Source organism: Bos indicus, chromosome 3, assembly GCF_029378745.1.
Source record: "Bos indicus isolate NIAB-ARS_2022 breed Sahiwal x Tharparkar chromosome 3, NIAB-ARS_B.indTharparkar_mat_pri_1.0, whole genome shotgun sequence".
In the NCBI taxonomy this organism is placed as follows: domain Eukaryota; kingdom Metazoa; phylum Chordata; class Mammalia; order Artiodactyla; family Bovidae; genus Bos; species Bos indicus.
In genome coordinates this window covers 106,633,277-106,652,158 of record NC_091762.1, presented here as the reverse complement: position 1 = coordinate 106,652,158, position 18,882 = coordinate 106,633,277, and the positions used below count along the sequence as shown (strand labels likewise).

At 51.6% G+C, this 18,882-nt stretch overlaps 1 protein-coding gene across 1 annotated transcript; it reads right to left on the bottom strand.

Annotated features, from left to right (window-relative positions):
- Positions 1-4,862: 4,862 nt before the first annotated feature.
- HPCAL4 (hippocalcin like 4) lies at positions 4,863-17,064 on the bottom strand. Its single transcript, XM_019957759.2, has 4 exons — positions 16,684-17,064; positions 10,678-10,847; positions 10,319-10,534; positions 4,863-8,993 (listed from the first exon to the last, which is right to left on the bottom strand). Exons 1-4 carry the CDS (start codon positions 16,841-16,843, stop codon positions 8,796-8,798), a joined length of 744 nt encoding a protein of 247 aa, XP_019813318.2. The 5' UTR covers positions 16,844-17,064; the 3' UTR covers positions 4,863-8,795.
- Positions 17,065-18,882: the final 1,818 nt, after the last annotated feature.

Genomic DNA, 18,882 nt, shown 5'->3' with positions numbered 1-18,882 from the left:
GCGGGAATCCTATTCTTCGCAGGCGGTCAACGGCACCGAAAGAAGGGGAAGCCTGACTACTATTTTTTTTTTAAACCCAGAATGGTGATCCACAAAGGAGAAAATGAAATTCTAGCCACCCCCCCCAAAAAAAATTAAAAAGCTATTCTCCCCTCCCCTCCCCCGCCCCCACCGTATTTCCTCTCTGATGCCAGGACCTTGGAACCCTGAGCGATGTCTCCTGGGATCCTAGTCAACTTCGTGGAGGGAGAGGAGGTGGTGGATGGACAGCTCCATCCAGCAGGATGGACAGTTCCTGCTAGAGCAGGAACCTGCTTCTAGCGGGAGCCACATTGGAGGGCCCAGCCCGTCAGCTCCTCCCCAACAAGGCGGAGGGACCCTTGAAGTCGGTGGCAACACCAGGCTCCCCTTGGCGGGGCTAGGAACCCAGACCAGACATCGATGGCCAGCAGGGGGCGCACCCTCCCAGGTCCCACCTGCTGAGCTTGGTTAGTTACTGGCCTTAAAGTGGTGAGATGCAAGGAGGATAGAAAAGCCTAGGAAACCAAGAGTCTTGGACCACCGTCCTGGAGTTCTAGAGCATTGTCCTCCTTGATGCAGAGCCCGAGGTGTAGACACTGATGCCACTCATTCCAAGGCACGGGTTAGGAAGCGAACAAGGGACATTTCTGTGTGTGTCTAAAAGAGTGCAAAGGTGGATGGGGGCAGCAGGAGAAAAATACCGGCTGAGCTTGGAGGAAGTATGACTGGGATGGGGTACAGAATGCAGGGGTCTGCCCACTCTCCATCATGACCTGGGAGGAACCAACCAAACTGCATGGGAGGAAGGGAGAAATACAGTAAGTCCCCTGCATACAAACGAATTCCGTTCCAAGAATACATTTGTAAGTTCAATCTGTTTGTAAGTCCAACAAAGTTAGCCTAGGTACCCAACTAGCACAATCAGCTATATAGCACTGTACTATGTTTATAATATATTTCACATAAATAATACATATAAAACAAACACAAAAAATGAAAGAAATATTTTTAATCTTACAGTACAGTAGAGTACAGCAGTACCAGCTACATCACCACTGTTTTTATGCTTGCTTCTGGCCATTCTGGGCTTGAAATAGATACTGTACTATTGTGCTCTATACAGTGCTATAAAATACACAAAAGCACAACCACTTGTACAGGAGGCACCCGTGTGACAATATACACCAGACACATGAACTGACACGATTGGCCAGGTGATTGTACATTCACATCTGTGTTCGTAACTTGAAGGTTTGTATGTAGGGGACTTACTGTAATCATAACAAGACATTTTAAGATTGAGGGAAGTATGTTTAGAGTTGTCTTTCTCCACTCATGGTAGATTGTTTCCATAAATGACCCCAAACTCCCATCCTGCTTGCCCCTTGGCGGTGTGACTTGAATATTCCTCCCTTCCAGAGGTGGCACTGAATCTGAGTCGACCCAGTGTCTTGCTTTGACTGATAGAGTGCTGTAGAAGTGATGTGCGGTTTCCAAGCTTAAGCTTTAAGAGGCCTTGCAGATCTTTTTTATGCCCTTTTGGGAGCCAGTTACAGTGTAAAGAAATCTGGAAAGTTCACATGCAGAAGCAGTGAGGCCCTGGAGGATCAGAAGCCAATGATTTCTCAGGCAGCTTTCAGTTGCAGACATATGAATGAGACCATCTTAACGGTTTCAGTCGCAGCCCATCTCTTAGTGGGGTGCTGTGGGATGAGTAACCCCAGCCAACAGCGTGTGAAGCAACAAAATCTCCCAGGTGAGCCCAGCCAACACACAGAATCATGAAAAATGATACATTTTTGTTGTTTCCAGCATTAAGTTTTGAGGTGTCTTGCTACACAACAATAAATAATGAAATTCTAGGAAGGGTTTCCATTATTCTCAGGTGCCTCATGGAGGAGGAGAATGTATAGTCGTTATTTGGCTGGCAGTGAGTACCTGATGCAAAGGTGAACCATCCCCTTGCTGTCTAGTGACCTCTGACCTGTGTAGCCGGAGTTGAAAGGAAAGATCTGGGCCAATCAGATTTCTCTTCCTCGGGAACTGGGAACTGGGAAACAGAGGCTGGCTAGTCAACCATAGGAAAAGAAGCTAAGAATACTACAAAATATAGTTGGCTTCTAAGAGACCTAGATGGGCCTTAGCAAGCTGTAGTTATGTGCAACATAAAGCGGAGAGGAGGCAAAAACTCTGTGAGCAGATTGAGCCCACCAGGATATAAAGATGGAAGCAATGAGCAGAAGGCAGCAGAGACTCCATGAAAGAGAAACCATGCTGCCCTGAGAGGGAGCTACTTCTGGTCCTGACAGTTTCCCAAGTCCTAGCTTGAAGCCTGGCTATAGTCCCCACCTCTAAATTTCCATGAGATTCTCCACATCACTTCTACAAATGTTCCTCAGAAGTTGGTGGCTATTGGATTTGCTGACTAGCATCCTTTCCCACTCTCTTCTTCTAGTAACAGGCCCTGCCTCCCTGGTCACAGGAATAGGCATGTGACATAGACCTGCCCAATGGGAGAACCCTATTTCCCTGGACACAGTGATTGAGCCAGGATGGGCACATGACCTCAGCTGCATCACTCACTCTCCTATACTCTTATATACAGGTGCTGGGAGATTTGCCTCTGTCTTCTCCAGGGTTATTAATTTGGGACAATATGAGCTGAGAATCCATCTTTCCCTGTGGCAGGTGAAAGCACAGGAAAAGCCCATCTAGGGAGGACTCAGGATTCTACCTGAACTGCTCCCCTGTGGGCTGGTCTTTAGCAAGACCAGGGGTGGACACCACCTCCCGCTCTCTTGATGAACAGGAGCTTCATCCTTCACCTGTCCTCCTCCCCTACCCCTCCTCTACCCCCTGGCCTGCCAGGGAAGACTCTCCCTCCTCTGAAGCACAGAACTTGAGGTCTGTTACCTCCGTTTTCACATTCAGATTTGGATTCACTCGCCACGGATGAGAATGCATGATAAATAGTGGCCTTGAGGTTAAGATATCTGAGTTCAAGTCCTGGCCTTACCATTCATTCTCTGAGCCTTCATTTCCTTTAAAAAATTTTTTAAAACAGAGACGTAAGTGTGCGTTCAGCTCAGCTGACATGGAATCGCATGGGAAGCTGTTTGGTGACTATGATGGACTGTGTGGACGCGAGGGGCCAGTTGCTTGAGATCTGGGAGGGCTTCACAGAGGAGATCACTGAGATGGGGGCATGGCTGGCCCAGGGAGGGGCAGTGGCTTGCGCAGAAGCACAGAAGCCTAAGAGATCCCTTAGGGAAATGGAGGGCAATTCACAGTGATCCATGTGCAGGAGGGATGGTAGGGGGCACAGCTGGCTTCTGAGGTCAGCAGGTGACGGGGCAGAGAGGGACTTTGAAGAAGCTTATTATACTGGAGGAAGAAGCAGGGCTTGGAGAGCTGACGTGGTAACATCCACGCTTTAGGAGGAACATTCTGGATCCTCAGGGCCAGATGGCGCAGAAGGCAAATGTGAAAGCAGGAGGTGGACTGATCTGCGCCCTCAAACTAGGCAGGAACAAGGCTCTCCCTCCCTCCAGTGTGGCTTCAGCTGGAAACAGCAGCCCCCCCAGTTCTCAGGCCTCTGAGTCACCTCCTTAGGTTCTGTTGCCCTGAGGCCAGGTCAGCCTCCCTCCTCTGTCCTAATTGCTTCCTGTCAAGGGAGCTGGCCCCCTCCAAGCGTCCTTGAGAAAACCCTTGTGAAAGTAATTGAGCGTTTCAGGAGGAAGCAGACACCTGCAGCTGACCGCTCCCCCCTCACTGGCCCCTACTCCCTGCAGGGAACAGTGCTTCTCTGGCTATTGAGGGGGGCATGTTCTGAGAAAAACACTTTGCCACCAACTCCCATCCCCACCCCACCACCTTTGGGTCAGCGTAAGCGGGTCTCAGGGCTCCGGGCTCCTGTAGATGGTGGAACAGTGTCTGCACAACACCCCTGACCAGGGGGGCAAGCAGGGGCTGAGATCCAGGCTGTGTGCCCCTTGCCAAGCTGTGAACTGGGGCATGACAGGCTGACTGTTCAGAAAGGGGTAGATCGTTCTCATTAGCTCAAATGTGCCATCTACTGGCCTAGCTGCTTGCTTATGGGATTGCTACATTCAAAGGGGCACCTTTTCCTAACATGTGCAAAGAGCACCAGGTGGACTAATTGTAATCCCGACTCTCGGCCTTTGTCCCCGCTGCCCTCTGCCCACTAACTCATGTGGGCTCTGACCACGTCTTCCATTGGACACAGGGAGAAACTGAGTCCAAGGTCTGCCGCCACTAGCTCCCTTTTGGGGACAGTACTCCTGCCCCCAGGCCCCCCAAATCAGCATCTGGTCTAGCGCCGATGAATGGACCAAGGGCTCCCAGGAAAAGCTAAGCTGAACCAATCAGATTCCCTTGCTTGAAAACTGAATTAAGAGACACGGAAGGGAGCTGTTAGTCACTGGTGAGTCTGGATACAGAGCTGAAGAAGCAGCCACTTTGTGCAGGGAAACCAAAGGGGTCTTAAGAGAAACTAAAGAAAAGAGTATAGACGCGAACATTGCCAAAAGGATGAGAACCCTCAAGGCCCAGAGATGAGAGGGCAGAGGTCCCACTGACAGTGCCTGTTCTCTTGAGGCCCAGTCATTCTTGAATTTCCATCTTTAGGGTCCCTTGTAATCTGCTCACCCCTTGCTGTGAACTAGCTTGAGTGGGTCTCTGTCCCCTGTAACTTGGAACAAGGACCTCTGCCCCAAGGAGGATGCCGAGGTTCCCCTATTGTGTGAGCTCCCTCAGGTCTCTTCTCCCCTTTTCTCCTCACCCCAGCCCTGTCTCCAATGGAGGAAGAGAAGAGGCCCCCAGCACGGTCACACTTTTTATTCAATGTCAGTGAAAAAAAAAAAATACACGACACAGCACAGGGTTGAACAGTGAGGACAGTCACTGCAGGCACAACCAGGAGCAGCACATCAGGAGAGAGGGGGCCACGCTGGAGAATGGGTTGGGAGGCCCCCCTTCTGCCACCCAGCGCCCCCTACTTCTCCAGGCCTCCACCAAAGCAAGCAGGGCCAGATGCCCTGGGAGGCCCAGTCCTGTTCCACCCTCTGGAAAAAGTAAAAGAAAACCCTGAAAGTTTTGGAAAGAAAATTCCACATTTTTCTGAGACTTTTCAATTGCAGCTTCGAATGACATTTTTTCAAAACTGATGAATAAAATATGTAAGCAATGTATTCTTGCCCCCACAGTGATCTCCAAAGTCAGCACAAAGCCTCACCCAGGGTGGATCTTCAGGAAATACTTGTTGTTTTAGTAAATTTTTGTGTAAAAGTATTTACAGGGTCAGCTTACTCCCCTGCCCAGCCTCTTCTCTCTTTCCTTTTTCTCCCCTCTCCTCCTCTCTTGATCTGCTGTTGATGAATTTCTTCCTCGAGGGACTGTGCTATTGTCAGGAAACACTTCAGTGCCTTTGCTTACGGGCTTCCTTTTTCTTAACTTTTGATTTAAAGGTAAGTCATATAATCTTGACTACAACTCAAAAGACTAGAGTGGACATCTGAAGTTCCCCTTCATAATGATATATATATATATATTTTGGCTGAGTCACTTGGTTTGTGGGATTTTAGTTCCCCAACCAGGGATTGAACTCGGATCCTTGGCAGTCAGAGCGTGGAATCGTAAGCACTGGATCGCCATGAAGTCCCAGTGATGATTTTCAGAGAGAAGAAACAAAGGGCTCATCAGTTAGCCCAAAAGGATGAATGAGGGCAAAATACAGTTAGAAGGCAGATTGGGGACCTTGCAATTCACAGAGCTGCTGCAAAAAGATACAGAACTTCAAGGGAGAGTTTGGCTATATCAACATTTTAACTGTCCATATATTTTCGTGTCTATGCAAGTCATACTTCATACTCTGCTAACTCTGTGGCAAGCCCTTCTTTGCTGGGGCAGGGATAGGAGGACTGCCTCTCTTCTCAAGGCAGGGCTGGTGCTCTACCACAGGAATTCCCAAGCACACAGTCCCTAGGACATCCAGGAGCATGTGGGAGCAAAGCCTGGCCTGCCTGTGGCTCCTCCCATGAGTAAGATGGGGGTCTCAGTTCCCAGCCTGACATTATGTGTTCACCCTGCTGGGATGGCTGAGAACCTTTGACCTGAACAGCAAGTATCACCCATGGTATGTGTCCAGAAGCTTGGAGTGATCATGCTTTCATGAGTAGGATTTTCCCGCCAGTTAGAAAGAAAGAAAGAGAGAGGGAAAAAAAAGTTCCCTTAGGGAGGAAAATAGTAAAGACACTGCAAGATGCTTCCAAGGTTGAGTCAGATGCCTCCTAAGACAGCACTGACCTGTTAGCAGAGCTGCCCAGAAATAGAAAATAAGATGTTTGAAAACGTGGGGGCTTCAATCAAGCTCCTATTTCTTTTTGGAAGACCAGAGCCTCAGATACTTCTTAGAAGGAAGCTTGTAAAGGATCAAAACCAACTTAGCTTTCTTTACGGTCAACCTCTGTACCACTCAGAGTCAGAGGAACGAGCAGGGAAGAGATCCTCATAGAGCCCCGGGCTCAAGTCTGGGCACTGTGCCACCTCCTGGCTGTGCTCATGCGCTAGGAACTCCACTCTGTGCCTCAGTTTCCTAGCGTGGAGACATGGAATGAAGAATCCTATTTCCCTAGGCTGTGAGGATAGAATGAGATGGGGTCAATGGCAAGATCTAAAGCATGAAGTTCTGTGTGATTGTGAATTAGGTTAGCGTCAACATTTGGGGGATAGGAACCCCACTTTGTAAAAAGTCTCCCACTGGAAGTCAAAGCTGAGCTGGGCTGTAGAGTCCTATGTATCTCTGGTGCTGACTGGCAGCATAAAACAGACTTAACAGCCAGCTCCTGAGAGTAATGGAACATCCCTTGAGGCATTACTGGATAAAAACTTGCTGGTTACTGCCCAAGGATGTGAATTCCCCAGCCTGACCATGTGGCTGGTCATAGGCAGAAGGATGAAAAGAGGGTGACAACTCAGTGGACTTGCCATCTCCAAGGGCAGCAAGAAGGAAGGTCTAGGAGAGTTTGAGGGGAAAAGTCAGCTTCCCCGAGTCTCCATTTGCAGAGAGGGAGGACTCAGAAGTAAGAGGTATGCTGCATCCCTTTCCTGAAGATATACTCTTGTACTCCCCAACCCAGCAATCATTCCCTGCTCCCACACTGGGTTGACAGCACCTGTGAACTAGACTGTTTTCACCAGCAGTTCAAGAGGAAATCCACTGTCACTGCACATCAAAGCTAACTTCTGATTATAAGTACAGGAGAAAGTAAAGTGAAAGACTTGATGAAGAAGCAAGATTAATATTCCGGCAGTCAAAGCATGCAGCTGTAGAGCTCACTGATCCAGAATTGAAAAGCAGACACTGAAAAGCAAAGCCAGTGTACTTGGAAGATGACAAATTACCTGGCAGATTCAGGATTGGGAGTTAGAAAAAGCCTTTCAAGTGGAGCATGCCCGGCACGCTTTTAGGCATTTAATCCATAAATGCAGCCTGGCAGCCTAAACAGTGGCCGGCTGGTCCTCTTCTTCTAGCTCCTTCTGCTTCTGGAGCAGTGAAAGAACAAAGCCCATCCTTAAACTAGACCAAATCCAGATGTGGGAACTACTTCTGTCTCACTCTTGGCAAGCCTTGTGTTCTCTGTTACTGAAGTCAGCACCTAACCAGCATTAAGTGCACAGTAGAGGGTTGCTCACTGAATTGAAAAAAAGACCATTTAAAAGGAAGCAGCAGAAGCTGCTGACAGTGACAGTTCAGGATGTAGCCTGATAAGAAAATGTGTCATCTGGTAAGCTGGGTGATATTTTCCTCTTTTTCTCTCAGCTCTTTTTTACCCCCTGAAAATTAGCACTTTCTATATTCATTTAATCATTTTACAAGAAACCAAGTAATATAAAGTATGTTTTAACATCCTCAACTAATAAAATGAGTTTAGCTCTTTTAAAGGGTATTAAAAAATAAGTATTACATCAACTTCAATTTTTCTTAAAATCCCCACTGATGTGGTTCCTAGATTTCCAAATACTTTCCCTTTCATCCTTCTGCAGCTCTGTGTGGAGCTGAGCAGAAAGATTTAACTGTTCCTCTCAAACTAACCAGCTGTACCCTCTCCTCACCTGAGTTCAATGTCCGTCTGAGTCCCTGACCACTACCCTATGAGCTGCCAGAGGGCCAGAATGTGTCTTGTAAACTACCATAGCCTTAGCACCTAGCGGTGCCTGGCCTTGAATAGGTGCTCAATAAACATTAGTTGAAGAAAGGACTGAGTGAACACTCCAAAGGCTGGGGCCGGAGGGGCCAGGTAGAGTTGTGGGACAGGGCACAGACCACCCTTAAGGGTTCTGGGTCCTCAGTGAAGGACAGACCCAATCTGGCCCTTTAACTGGGGTCTGTAGGACCACATCCTATAAAGCACAATCCCAGAAGAACAGAATTTCAAAGCAGAACCCAGCCCCCCTGCCTTTACCCTGAACCTTGGGGCAAAAACCAGTTCCCCTATGCCCAGCAGATGTTGGTTCTGGGCCAAGACTGGGGCTGGGGCTAGGCCATTAAATACCTGAGGATCTTCTCTATTCCAGGGTGAGGTGGTCCCTTAAAGATCTTGACTGAGGAGAGCAAGGGCTTGGGCAGAGGGGTGGGTGGGCCAGAGAGTGAGGCTGGAGTCCCCCTCCCCCTAAGGAAAGGCCAGCCAGAGAGGTCACTGGGTTGGGAGGTGGCCACGCCCCTCCTGGCCAGAGGCCCTGCCCCTCACCAGCCTCTACTTCTGCATATCACACTGCAGCAGCAGCACAATAGACGGGTCGCTCTTGGCCGCCTCCTTGAACTCCTCCAGTGTAATCTGGTCGTCCTTATCTTGATCCATCTTCTTGAAGATCTTGTCCACACGCTGCTGGGGCGTGAGCCCATCCTGGTTCATGCGCATCATGATCACAGTGCCCACCATCTTGTAAATAGCCTGGTGGGGCAAGAAGGGGGATGTGAACACTCACAACGGGGACAGGAGATGGGAGATGTACGAAGGGACCCAGGGGTGGCATGGAGAACAAGGGGCCGTGTGAGGATACTGGAAGGTGATGTATAGTCACTAAGACTGGCTATTTAATCAGCGTCTCACACCAAACATGTCTACTACCCAACTCTTCACCTCCAACCTGCTTCTGCCCCAGAGGGCCCTGTCTCAGTGAACAGCAAATTCATTCTTCTAGATGTTCAGACCAAAAGCCTCGACACCATTCTTGACTCTCTTTTTCTCACACCCATGTCTAATCTTACAGCAAATCTTGTCAGCCCTAATTCTGAATAGGTCCAATAACGAGCCACCGCCTGCTACTTCCACTGCTCCGTGGCTGTCGCCTCCATCCCCCTGTGACCGGACTGCTGTTGGAAGCCTCGCAACTGGTCTCTCCCTACTTTTGCTGCCCTCCCACCTGCTCAGTGTGTTCTCCACATGGAGAATAGAGAGAGCCCTTAAGGGCTTCACATCTCACTTCGAAGAAAGTCAAGTCTCTACCCCAGATGATGCTAAGAAACGGCCTCCTGACTACCTCTCTGACCTCTTCCTACCACTCTCCCCTTGCTCACTTCTCTCCCACCACCCTGGGCTCCCAGCCACTCCTTGAACACTGGAAACACAGTCTAGTGGGGTCTTTGCATTTATTCTTCCCCATGCACAGAACACTCCTCCCCCTGACACCTATGCAGTTAGCTCCCTCACTTTATCCAGGTTACTCCTCAAATCTCACCTTACACAAAATCACTTTTACTTCATTGCCCTCTCCCCTTATTTTGCTTTGCGTATCTTGTTTGTAATACTTACTGCCTGACATAGCATAGGCTTTGTTTTGTTAAATTTTCTTGGTAGAAGGAATGCCCTGTGAAAGCAAGAACTTTGAACAGAGACTGGCTTGTGGCAGTCTCTGTTGAAAGAATGAGTTAAGAACTTGGACTCTTGTTGAAAGAATATATATTTGTTGAAAGAACACTGAGTTAAGATCTTGGGACTCTGGAGTCAGACTCCTTAGATTTGGGATCAAGAACCATCACCTGATACATTTCTTCAACCGTAAAATGGGGTTTCTAACAGTACCTACCCCCTAGACTTGTTGGGTAAAGTACTTAGCACAAGACCGATCCTACTCTGAACACCCAACCAAGGCTAGCCGCTGGATCCTGGGAGGAGGGAAGAGGGAGGAGGGAGTGGTGGGCTCCCGAGGCCTGAGGGGAGGGTGGCTGGAGAACGGCCCTCGCAGCGAAGACAGGAAGCGTGTCTTCCCAACCCACCTCAATGATCTCCAGCATCTCGAGACGCGTGATGCGCCCGTCACCGTCCAAGTCGTACATTTCAAAGGCCCAGTTGAGTTTCTGCTCAAAGCTGCCGCGGGAGGTGACCGAAAGGGCGCAAATGAACTCCCGGAAGTCGATGGTGCCATCGCCGTTCTTGTCGAAGGTGCGGAAAGCGTGCTGCGCGAACTTGGAGGCGTCGCCGTAAGGGAAGAACTGAGGCGAGGACACGAGGGGCTGGAGCCCAGCGACAGCCCCGCGCTCGCGGCCCGCCCCCTGGCTGCCTGGCCCCGCCCCCTGGCTGCCTGGCTCCGCCCCCTCCCGTCCGGCCCGCCCCCGGAGTGCTGGGCTCCGCTTACCTTGATGTAGAGCTGCTGGAACTCCTCCAGGTTGAGGATGCCGCTGGGGCAGTCCTTCAGGAAGCCCTTGTACCACTGCTTCAGCTCCTGCTCACTGAACTCGGTGTTTTGAACCAGGTCTTCCAGCACCTCTGGGGCCAGCTTGCTGTTGGTCTTCCCCATGGCAGGGCCTGGCGGAGAGGGGCTCCCTCAGTTTGGTCCAGGGCAAGGCCGTCACCTCAGCAGCCTTCCGCCAAGTCTCTTTAGGAAGGGGTTCCCTGTCTCCACAACAGCCCCTTCCTCTAACCAACTCCACATTCCCACAGCCAGGACCACCCCCCCTCCTTCCACAGCCGGGGGTTGAGGGGGAGGGGTCTTCTTCTCACTTACACGGTGGACACCCCCGCCTCCTACAGACGGGTTCTGTCATTCCACCACACTCCTTCCCATAGAAGCTCCTGCCTCTCCTCTGCTCCCCTCTTTCCCCGCACACAAAGTGGGGGCTTTCCCCTTATTACATCCCGATTACAGGGCCTCCTCTCCAAGCAGGCCCCTCCCCTATCCTCACAGCAACCAGGGTCTCTAGCCTCCCAGGGCTCAGCTCTCCTCTTTCTCACTGACCGGTTTGCAAATCACAGTCTTCATTCTTTCCTCTCCTCTTTACACCTTCCATAGCTCCCTACACCCATAGAATAGTCGTAATCCTCTCCTTGCTCTTCAGAGCTCTCTGCACTCAGCTTCTACCCACCACTACAAGCTCCTCTCCTACCTGGCAGGTTCCTCATGTATTCCCCTGGCGCTGTCTCCCAAGTCCTTCCTCAAGACTTTCCAGGGCACCTGAGCAAGAAGCTTCTCTCCCTCCTTCCTTTGTACAACAGAAATCCTAGCTGGTAGCCCTGATGACCCTGACTGTCTTCTCCTTTTCATTAGTTCATTCATTCCCTGAGCATTTATTGAGGCTGACCATGTGCCAGGCCCTGTGCTGATGATGGGGATAAAGTCAACATGAGCCAGACTTCACTAACTCATAATTGGATCAAAGAGGCTGATTGTAAAGCACCTTAAATCCATGCCAGGGAGTTTGGCGTGGGGCACAGAAGCTCCTGTGGTTTACATAAATACTTATAGATTGTTTACAATATGGTGCTGGGAACCCACAGAGAAGGAATGCATTTTTCAGATTTTTCCCTGGCTACAGTGTAAGACATGACCTGGACATGACCTGGGTCGGGAGAGGAGGAGTAGCTCTGCTGCAGAGTTCAGGTGGGAGGCGATGACAATAGGGTGGGGTGGTAGAGGGATGTGGATGGACTGAGAGATGCTAGGAGGAGGCACTGGCAGGACCTGGGGACTGAATGGATGTGGGGCTGAGAGTGACAGAGGACTGCTGCCAATGCTCAGAACCGGGGCTGAATGGATAGAGGTGGTATTTCTGAGAAGCAGGTTTGGGGAGGGTGAAGAATCAGGCCCCAGTGGGACCATGAGCCCCTCAAGTATCTTGTGCCTGAGGAAGTTCCTGCAGAGGGAGGTACAAACCCTCCCCAGGAAGCCTGGCTGGAGTGAGGCCTCTGGCAGGCCCTGAAGGCTGAGTTGACATTCTTGTCAGACCTCCATGGGGGGAACGTCCTGCTAGAGCCTGACTTCCCCAGGACATGACCTGGGAGGTGAATTTGACCCACTCTGAGTCTCTTTGGAAGACTGCCAGACCCCAGCTGCAGGGTAGCCTGTCATGAAGACACTCTGGAAAAGGACACCCGCAGGCTTGCAGAAGGAATTCCACTTCCACAGCCCAGTGCATGCCTGTGTGGCTTCTAATCCTTACTGCTGGGAGTACCCTAGACAGCCAGGTCTGAGTTTGGTCAGTTCCACGCCCTCTCTCCTCGCTTCATGACTTCAAGCAATGATCTCCAGCCTTTTTGGCACCTAGGACCTGTTCCATGGAAGACAATTTTTCCACAGACCAGGGTGGGGGGATGGTTTCAGGATGATTCAAGTGCATTGCATTTATTGTGCACTTCATTTCTATTATTATTACATCAGCTCCACCTCAGACCATCAGGCGTTAGATCCCAGAGGTTGGGGACTCCTGAGTTATAGAATACCTCTGGATCTCAGACCCTCCACAGGGCCATCAAGAAGATCAAGAAGCAGTGGAGGCAGCAACATCCTCGCCTGCCTCCCACCCCTAGAGGATGATGAATCCTATACGCTCCCAGGGAAAGCCAGGGACGGGGAGGCATGCCATCTTCAGGAACCTGAAACCAGGGGGTCCCACACAGCTGTCCTGGGACCGGAATCAAAAGCACAACTGAAACACACTTGGGCAGAAGGAGGCGGGCTCCATTCTCAGCTGCCCCCTCCTCCAAAGCACACTGAAGGCTCAGGTACCGTCAAGAAAGTTCGAGAATGCAGAGGTAGTGGTGTCTGGTGGGGGAGGCAGAGCCTCTCCCTCTGTCTCCTGTGAGACGTACCCAAGTGTCTGCGTAAGCAGTAGGAGTGGGTGGGAGCACGTCAGTGTATAAGACTGCAAATCTGCCAGAACGCACACACACACACGTATGTGTGTGTGTGTTTGTGTGTGTGATGGAGTCTATGTGGCTCTTACCTTCTGCCCCTTTTCTCTCCCCCGCTCTGTGCTGCCTTCCCACCATTTTCTGTCTCCTGGCCATACCTGTTCTCAGTCCCCATTTGATTCCTGGCCCACCAGGGACTAAGAAGGAGGCTTCATCTCTCTTCATTCCTTCTACCACTCTTAGGTCAGCAGGCCAAAGCTTTTAAGATCATCCCCTTTAAGATCATCCCCTTATGTTAGTGAAAAACTGGAAGCCAGAGGGAGAAGAAAACTGGCTCAGAGTTACACCCAGGCTGAATCTATGCCACCTGCCTGGACTGCCCTCTCTGAATCACCTCTTGTCCACTACAGACTCCTACCTGCCTTCCAGGAAAACTATGGCTCTGCTCTGCCTCTTGGCATAGATGGGACCATTTTGCTGGCTCCAAGTCACACTATCTGATACCTAGGAAATATCCATCCTTGGGGTGGACCACCAGGGCCTCTGACTCAGCACACCTACAGCCAGATTCACCCTCAACCTGTGATGGTCCTTCTCTCTCCATGACCCTTCCTTCCCTCCCTGGGATCAGGGAGGGAATACAATCATAGTTACATTTAGTTTCCCCTCTTCCTTTTCCCTAGATCCCACTTGCTACTAAGGCCTATTGTTCCTTCTTTTGAAGTGCTCCTGGAATGTACACCACGTCTTCTCCCCATGCCCCTCCTCCCCGCCCCCGCCACTGCATAGTCAGGGTCAGGGGCACAGCCAAAGGGGCTGAAACCCAGCTGAGGCACTGTTTGCCAAGCCATCCTATGGACTCAGCTGCCTCAGAAGGAGGGCTTTCCTTGTGATTCCTCTGTTCAACAGAATGTCTTTTCTAGTTTTGCCCAGAGGTACAATGTAGGCTAAGGGTTGCCCTACCCATGGGTCCCCTTAAACCCCAGAACCCTCTAAAATCTCATGTCTCGAGTCAACTGTCTACCCTTACCTCCCACTACTCCCCTCACAACTACATACTTCAGTCAGAACCTACTTCAATTGTTGTTCATAATCCTTCCTTCTCTTCTGGGCTGATGCAGCTACAATCAGCCTTCAGGGCTGACTAAAGCCCACTTCCTTATGATCAGCCTCTCCCAGACTGGAGAGCAGACAGTCAGCAGCCTGGATTTGGCATTCTGGGCATGAGTAGACCCTGTGAGGCCACAGAATTGATCCTGACAGGTGTGTAGACTCCAGAGCTCTCTGATTCTCACCTGGTGTTCTAGAATTCCAGAATGGAGCCTGATTTGGGGAAGAGTTTTGCATTACTCTCTTGTCTGGGCTGGAAACATTTCTCCAGACATTTTGCTCAATGGTAAAGAGCTTATCCTCTCCCAGTATTAACCCTGTCTGCTTGGGAGCAGCTCGGACAGTGAGAAAAGTCATCTTCCCTTATTCCTATTTTCCCTCTTGTAGCTGCCCACACAGGTTCCCACTCTGCCCTCTGTGGCAGGACAGAGGTGCCCTGCAGAGACCTACTCTGGAACCCAGAGATGTTCAATGAATGTCCCTTTGTGGATTATACTCAAGGGGCAGAACCCCCTTCTTTCTCCTTGGAACAGCATCAGGCTGTTTATCTGTGTTCTCCTGCCGTTGCACCCTCTTAGAGACAACAGAACCTAGATCTGAGGAAAGGAAGAGTTCACCCAAGGTCAAGTGGAGTCCATCAGCAGGAAGAAGGCCAGAACCTGCGGGGGCATGTTCTGTTGGAGCTGTGGCCTGGCTGAACGTAGGCAGGCTCCTCTTGAGGGCTGCCTCCAGCTCTGAAGAAGCTGGCTCTTCCCCATGCGTGAAGACACTGTGCCTCTGGGCTCAGAGGTTTCTTTCAGAGGGCAGAACTCAGAGTTGTGGGCTCCAAATGGGAAGGTGGCAGAGAGGGTGGGAGGAACTGAGGGAGGCAATAATCCCACACCCTCACCAAGCTTCAGAGGAGCTGGTGCTGAGACTGTTGCCATGGTGACAATAGCTCCCTGGTCAGGAGATTTTTTTCTTCTCCTCCCTTTGCTCTTCTCCAAGCAGCAGCCATGGCGGCAATAGCTAGGTCTTCTCCTTCTTATTAGTGAGTGGCAGGGGATGATAAACCAAAGGTGGGCTTGTTGATTACCTCCACCTTGGAGCTGCCCATGTCATGTGGGCTCTTGGTCAAGAAGGGACTCCTAATTGCTAAGGAGGAGCCTGAGCCTGGAGAGTGTGTAGGAAGGGGGAGGCCCATACCCAGGCCTGGGTAAGAAGCAATGTCCTTTTGGTGAGGACTAAAGCCCCTCAGACCTCCTTTCTGAAATGTCCTAACGGTTCAGGAAAAGAAAAAAAGGGTCCTGTTTTCTCATAATTAGCCATAGAATCAGAGTGCGTCAGAGTTGGAAGGTTATCCAAGATCGTCTCATCAGATCCACTCTCTGTCCTGCCCACCCACCCTCTGTCTCCTATCTCATGAAGGATCAGAGAGGGAAGTTTGACTTGGTCAAACAGCAAAGGCAAGTTCTTCTGCCCTCCAGACTCAGGCTGCCTTAGGGAAAGAGCCAAACAGTCCATGGAGCTTTGGCATGATCCCCACTGAGCAGAAGGAAGACGGGAGAGGGAGCGGCTGGCTGGGTGCAAGAAGGCCAGAGAGGGTATGAATTAGAACGATATTTGAGAGGTGGAATGAGAAAACTTGGTGCTTTGGCCGTGAGGGGTGAGGGGAACGGAGGAGGCTGGGACCTTGGCAGCAGTGACTGACAGGTCTGGGTGGTCTGCTGAGGGGTAGTGTTTATCTTGAAGCCAGGTGAAAGAGGCGGAAGATGGGCCTCTGTCTCTCACTGAGACCATGGGGAGGGGGGCCTGCTGAGAGAGAGTCATGAGGAGGAGAACTGGGTGGCCCCCAGGTATGCTGTGAGCTCTGTCAGCTTGAGAAGTGGAGGTGGAGATGGTCTGAGGAGCTGTGTGAAGTGGGAGTGGGCTCTCTGTGGAGGTGGAGGCTGTCTTTCGGGACAGGGACACTGTGGTGTGAAGTGCAGTGAGCTGCTCCTGGGGCTGGGTGGTGTGGCTAGGGGCTGTCTGTGGAGGTGGGAGGTGGTCATGGGGCTGAGCTGACTACCCATGGGGGAGGGGGATGGGTTCCTCTAGCATCAGCCACCACACCCCCAGGGGTGTGTGTGTGTGTGTGTGTGTGGTGTGTGTGTGTGTGTGTGTGTGTGTGTGTGTGTGTGTGTGTGTGTTGGGGACCAGAGCAGTTGTTGCTTTGGGGTTAAGGAGGCTTCTTTGCCTGCTTCCCTGGGACCTGCGGGGCCAGGACTCGAGTGGGTGGTCCCCTGGCCAGGGGCGGGACCCCCATAAGCCGCCGCCTATGGTGGAATCAGGGGTCAGGGAGATGAATCCGAGGGAGCAGAAGACGAGGGAATGGAGAGTGGAGGGGGAGGGGATACGTGCCTCCGCCCGGCCCTACCCGCGTTACCTGAGGCCGCTCGCCGGGTCGCTGGATGACTCTGAGCCTCCGCGGGTCGCGGGGACCGAGACGGGCTCGCGGGCCGGCCTCCAGGTTCTCCAAGGTCCGCTCCGAAGCCGCCTCCCAGCTCTTGGATCACTCTGTCGCTCGGAGGCGACACGATTTGCATAAGCCCCGCCTCACCCCGGGCATGTTGGGCGTTGATTGGGTCGGCTGAGGCGGAGTGGCAGGCGGGGTTTCAGGTGGGGACCGGGTGGCCAGTGAGGCCCCGCTACAGGAGCGCGCCTCGCCCGCCCTCCCTGACCTTCCCAGAGTCGCGATGAAAAGGGGAGGGCTGTACCTTCGCCTGTATCCCGCCCCGAGACTCAGACCCCAGGCCATCGTCTGAGGTTAAAAGTGTCCACGATTGAAGTGGATTCGCAAAAACAACTGCACGGTTGCTATGGGAACGGAAGAACCACAGCAGAGGCTCTAAGCCTTTCCTTCTTGGGCCCAGAGAGGGTGGGGATGGAAAAGGGGATGAGTCACAAGATGTGATCCCCCCTCCCCCGCACATCCCACCCAAAATCGGAGAAGGGCCACGAGGAACTGAGTGGGGAGGGAAGAGATGAGGTGGTCAGCAGCCCACGCCTTCACATCATTCATCGCCTCCCCCAACACACCCACTCCCCCCAAGCCATGGCAGGTGGGCGAGGATGGCGAAGTACCCAGCCTCGACCTAACCCCACGCTAGAATTTCGATCCTTCCCCCACACAGGCCTTCGTTACTTCTCACGGAGTCCTAGGAGGCCTCACGGGATCTCCCGGAGAGGTATCTCTCTGCCTGCCCCATGAACCCCTCCATTTCCCACCCTCCCGTCTTCCGTCCTGTAGACGGAGCCTGTCCCCAGCCCCCGCCAGTCTCTGGCCTCGGATGTTGACACAAGCTGGAGGCGGTTTACACTGAGCGGGTCTGGAAGGTTTCAGGGCCCTGGGAACACCTCCTCCCCGCATTTGGGGGTCTCCCCAATGCCGGGCCCAGCCGCCCGCCCCAGCTGCACTGGCAGCTGAGAGCTTCCAACCCAAGGCGATAATAAGGAACCCTTTTACTCCAAATCGGGGGCGAAAGGGGAGCAGATAGCTTCGGGTTGGGCCACGTGCGGGGAGGGGCGTCTAGGGATCTGTCAAAAGTAGGGCGGGGCTTCTGGGGATTGGTTGAATCGGAGAGAGAATGTTGGGGGACAGGGGGCTGAAAGGGAGGCGGGGCCTTTTGCCAATTTTGAGGGCGTTGAGGTGGGAGGGGCGATAGGGGATGAGGATAACCTTGCCGAGAGTGGAGGCTTGATCCCAGAAACTTCAGAGCCAAACTCCCTGGGGAGGAGCCAGTGGAGTTCTCTCTTTTTCCTTAGGAAGCGTCCGTTCCCCCTTGAATCTGTTTTGCCGTCCCATCCTCCCAGCTGCAGGCTTTGTCTTCTCTTTGAGGTACTAGCAGAATGACAGCATACCTGGCACGTCCCTGGCCCCTTAGTTGGGTGACATCCCAAGACAGGTGTTTGAAAACCCTGACTTTGTCACGTCCTGAGCACCTGGCCCTGGGAACCCAGAGAAGAGCAAAAATTCATTCCTGCTCACAGGTATCATAACCAAGGCATAAGCAAGTGGGGAGAAGCAGCGTGAGATGCTGGAAACGGACTCTGGAACTCAGGTGGAATCCCATCTCTGCCAGGGAGTCCACAGATGAGCATGGGCAAGACCCTTCCCTCTCTGTGCCTTCCTCAGTCTGTAAAATTGGGAGCTGACACAGGAGGCCCAGGGACACAGGAGGCAGGGGAAGAATTTCAACTAGGAGGCTGAAGAAAGACTGTCATTCTGGACAGAATTTTGTGGACATGAATCCGACTGCTTTCTGCTACACTTATGAGCTTCTTAACAATAGGTGACATATAGAGAGCTTACTTTGTGTCAAATACTATTCTAACACTTTATATGTATTGCCTATTTTTTTTCCTCATAAGAACTCTTTGCAGCAGGTACATTTTTTCAAAGATTTTTTTTAATGTGGACTATTTTGGGTCTTTATTGAATTTGTTAACAGTATTGCTTCTATTTTATGTTTTGGTTTTTTGGCCCTGAGACATGTGAGATCTTAGCTCCCTGATTAGGGATGGAACCTGCAACCCCTGCATTGGAACGCGGTTTTAACCACTAGACTGCCAGGAAAGTACCCCA

Coding starts and splice junctions, on each gene's coding strand:
- HPCAL4 (XM_019957759.2), bottom strand. CDS start 16,843: ATGCAAATCGTGTCGCCTCCGAGCGACAGAGTGATCCAAGAGCTGGGA. Junction 10,535..10,677: donor TCCAGCAGCTCTACATCAAG/GTAAGCGGAGCC, acceptor TCCTCGCCTCAG/TTCTTCCCTTACGGCGACGC. Junction 8,994..10,318: donor AGATGCTGGAGATCATTGAG/GTGGGTTGGGAA, acceptor TTGCCCCACCAG/GCTATTTACAAGATGGTGGG.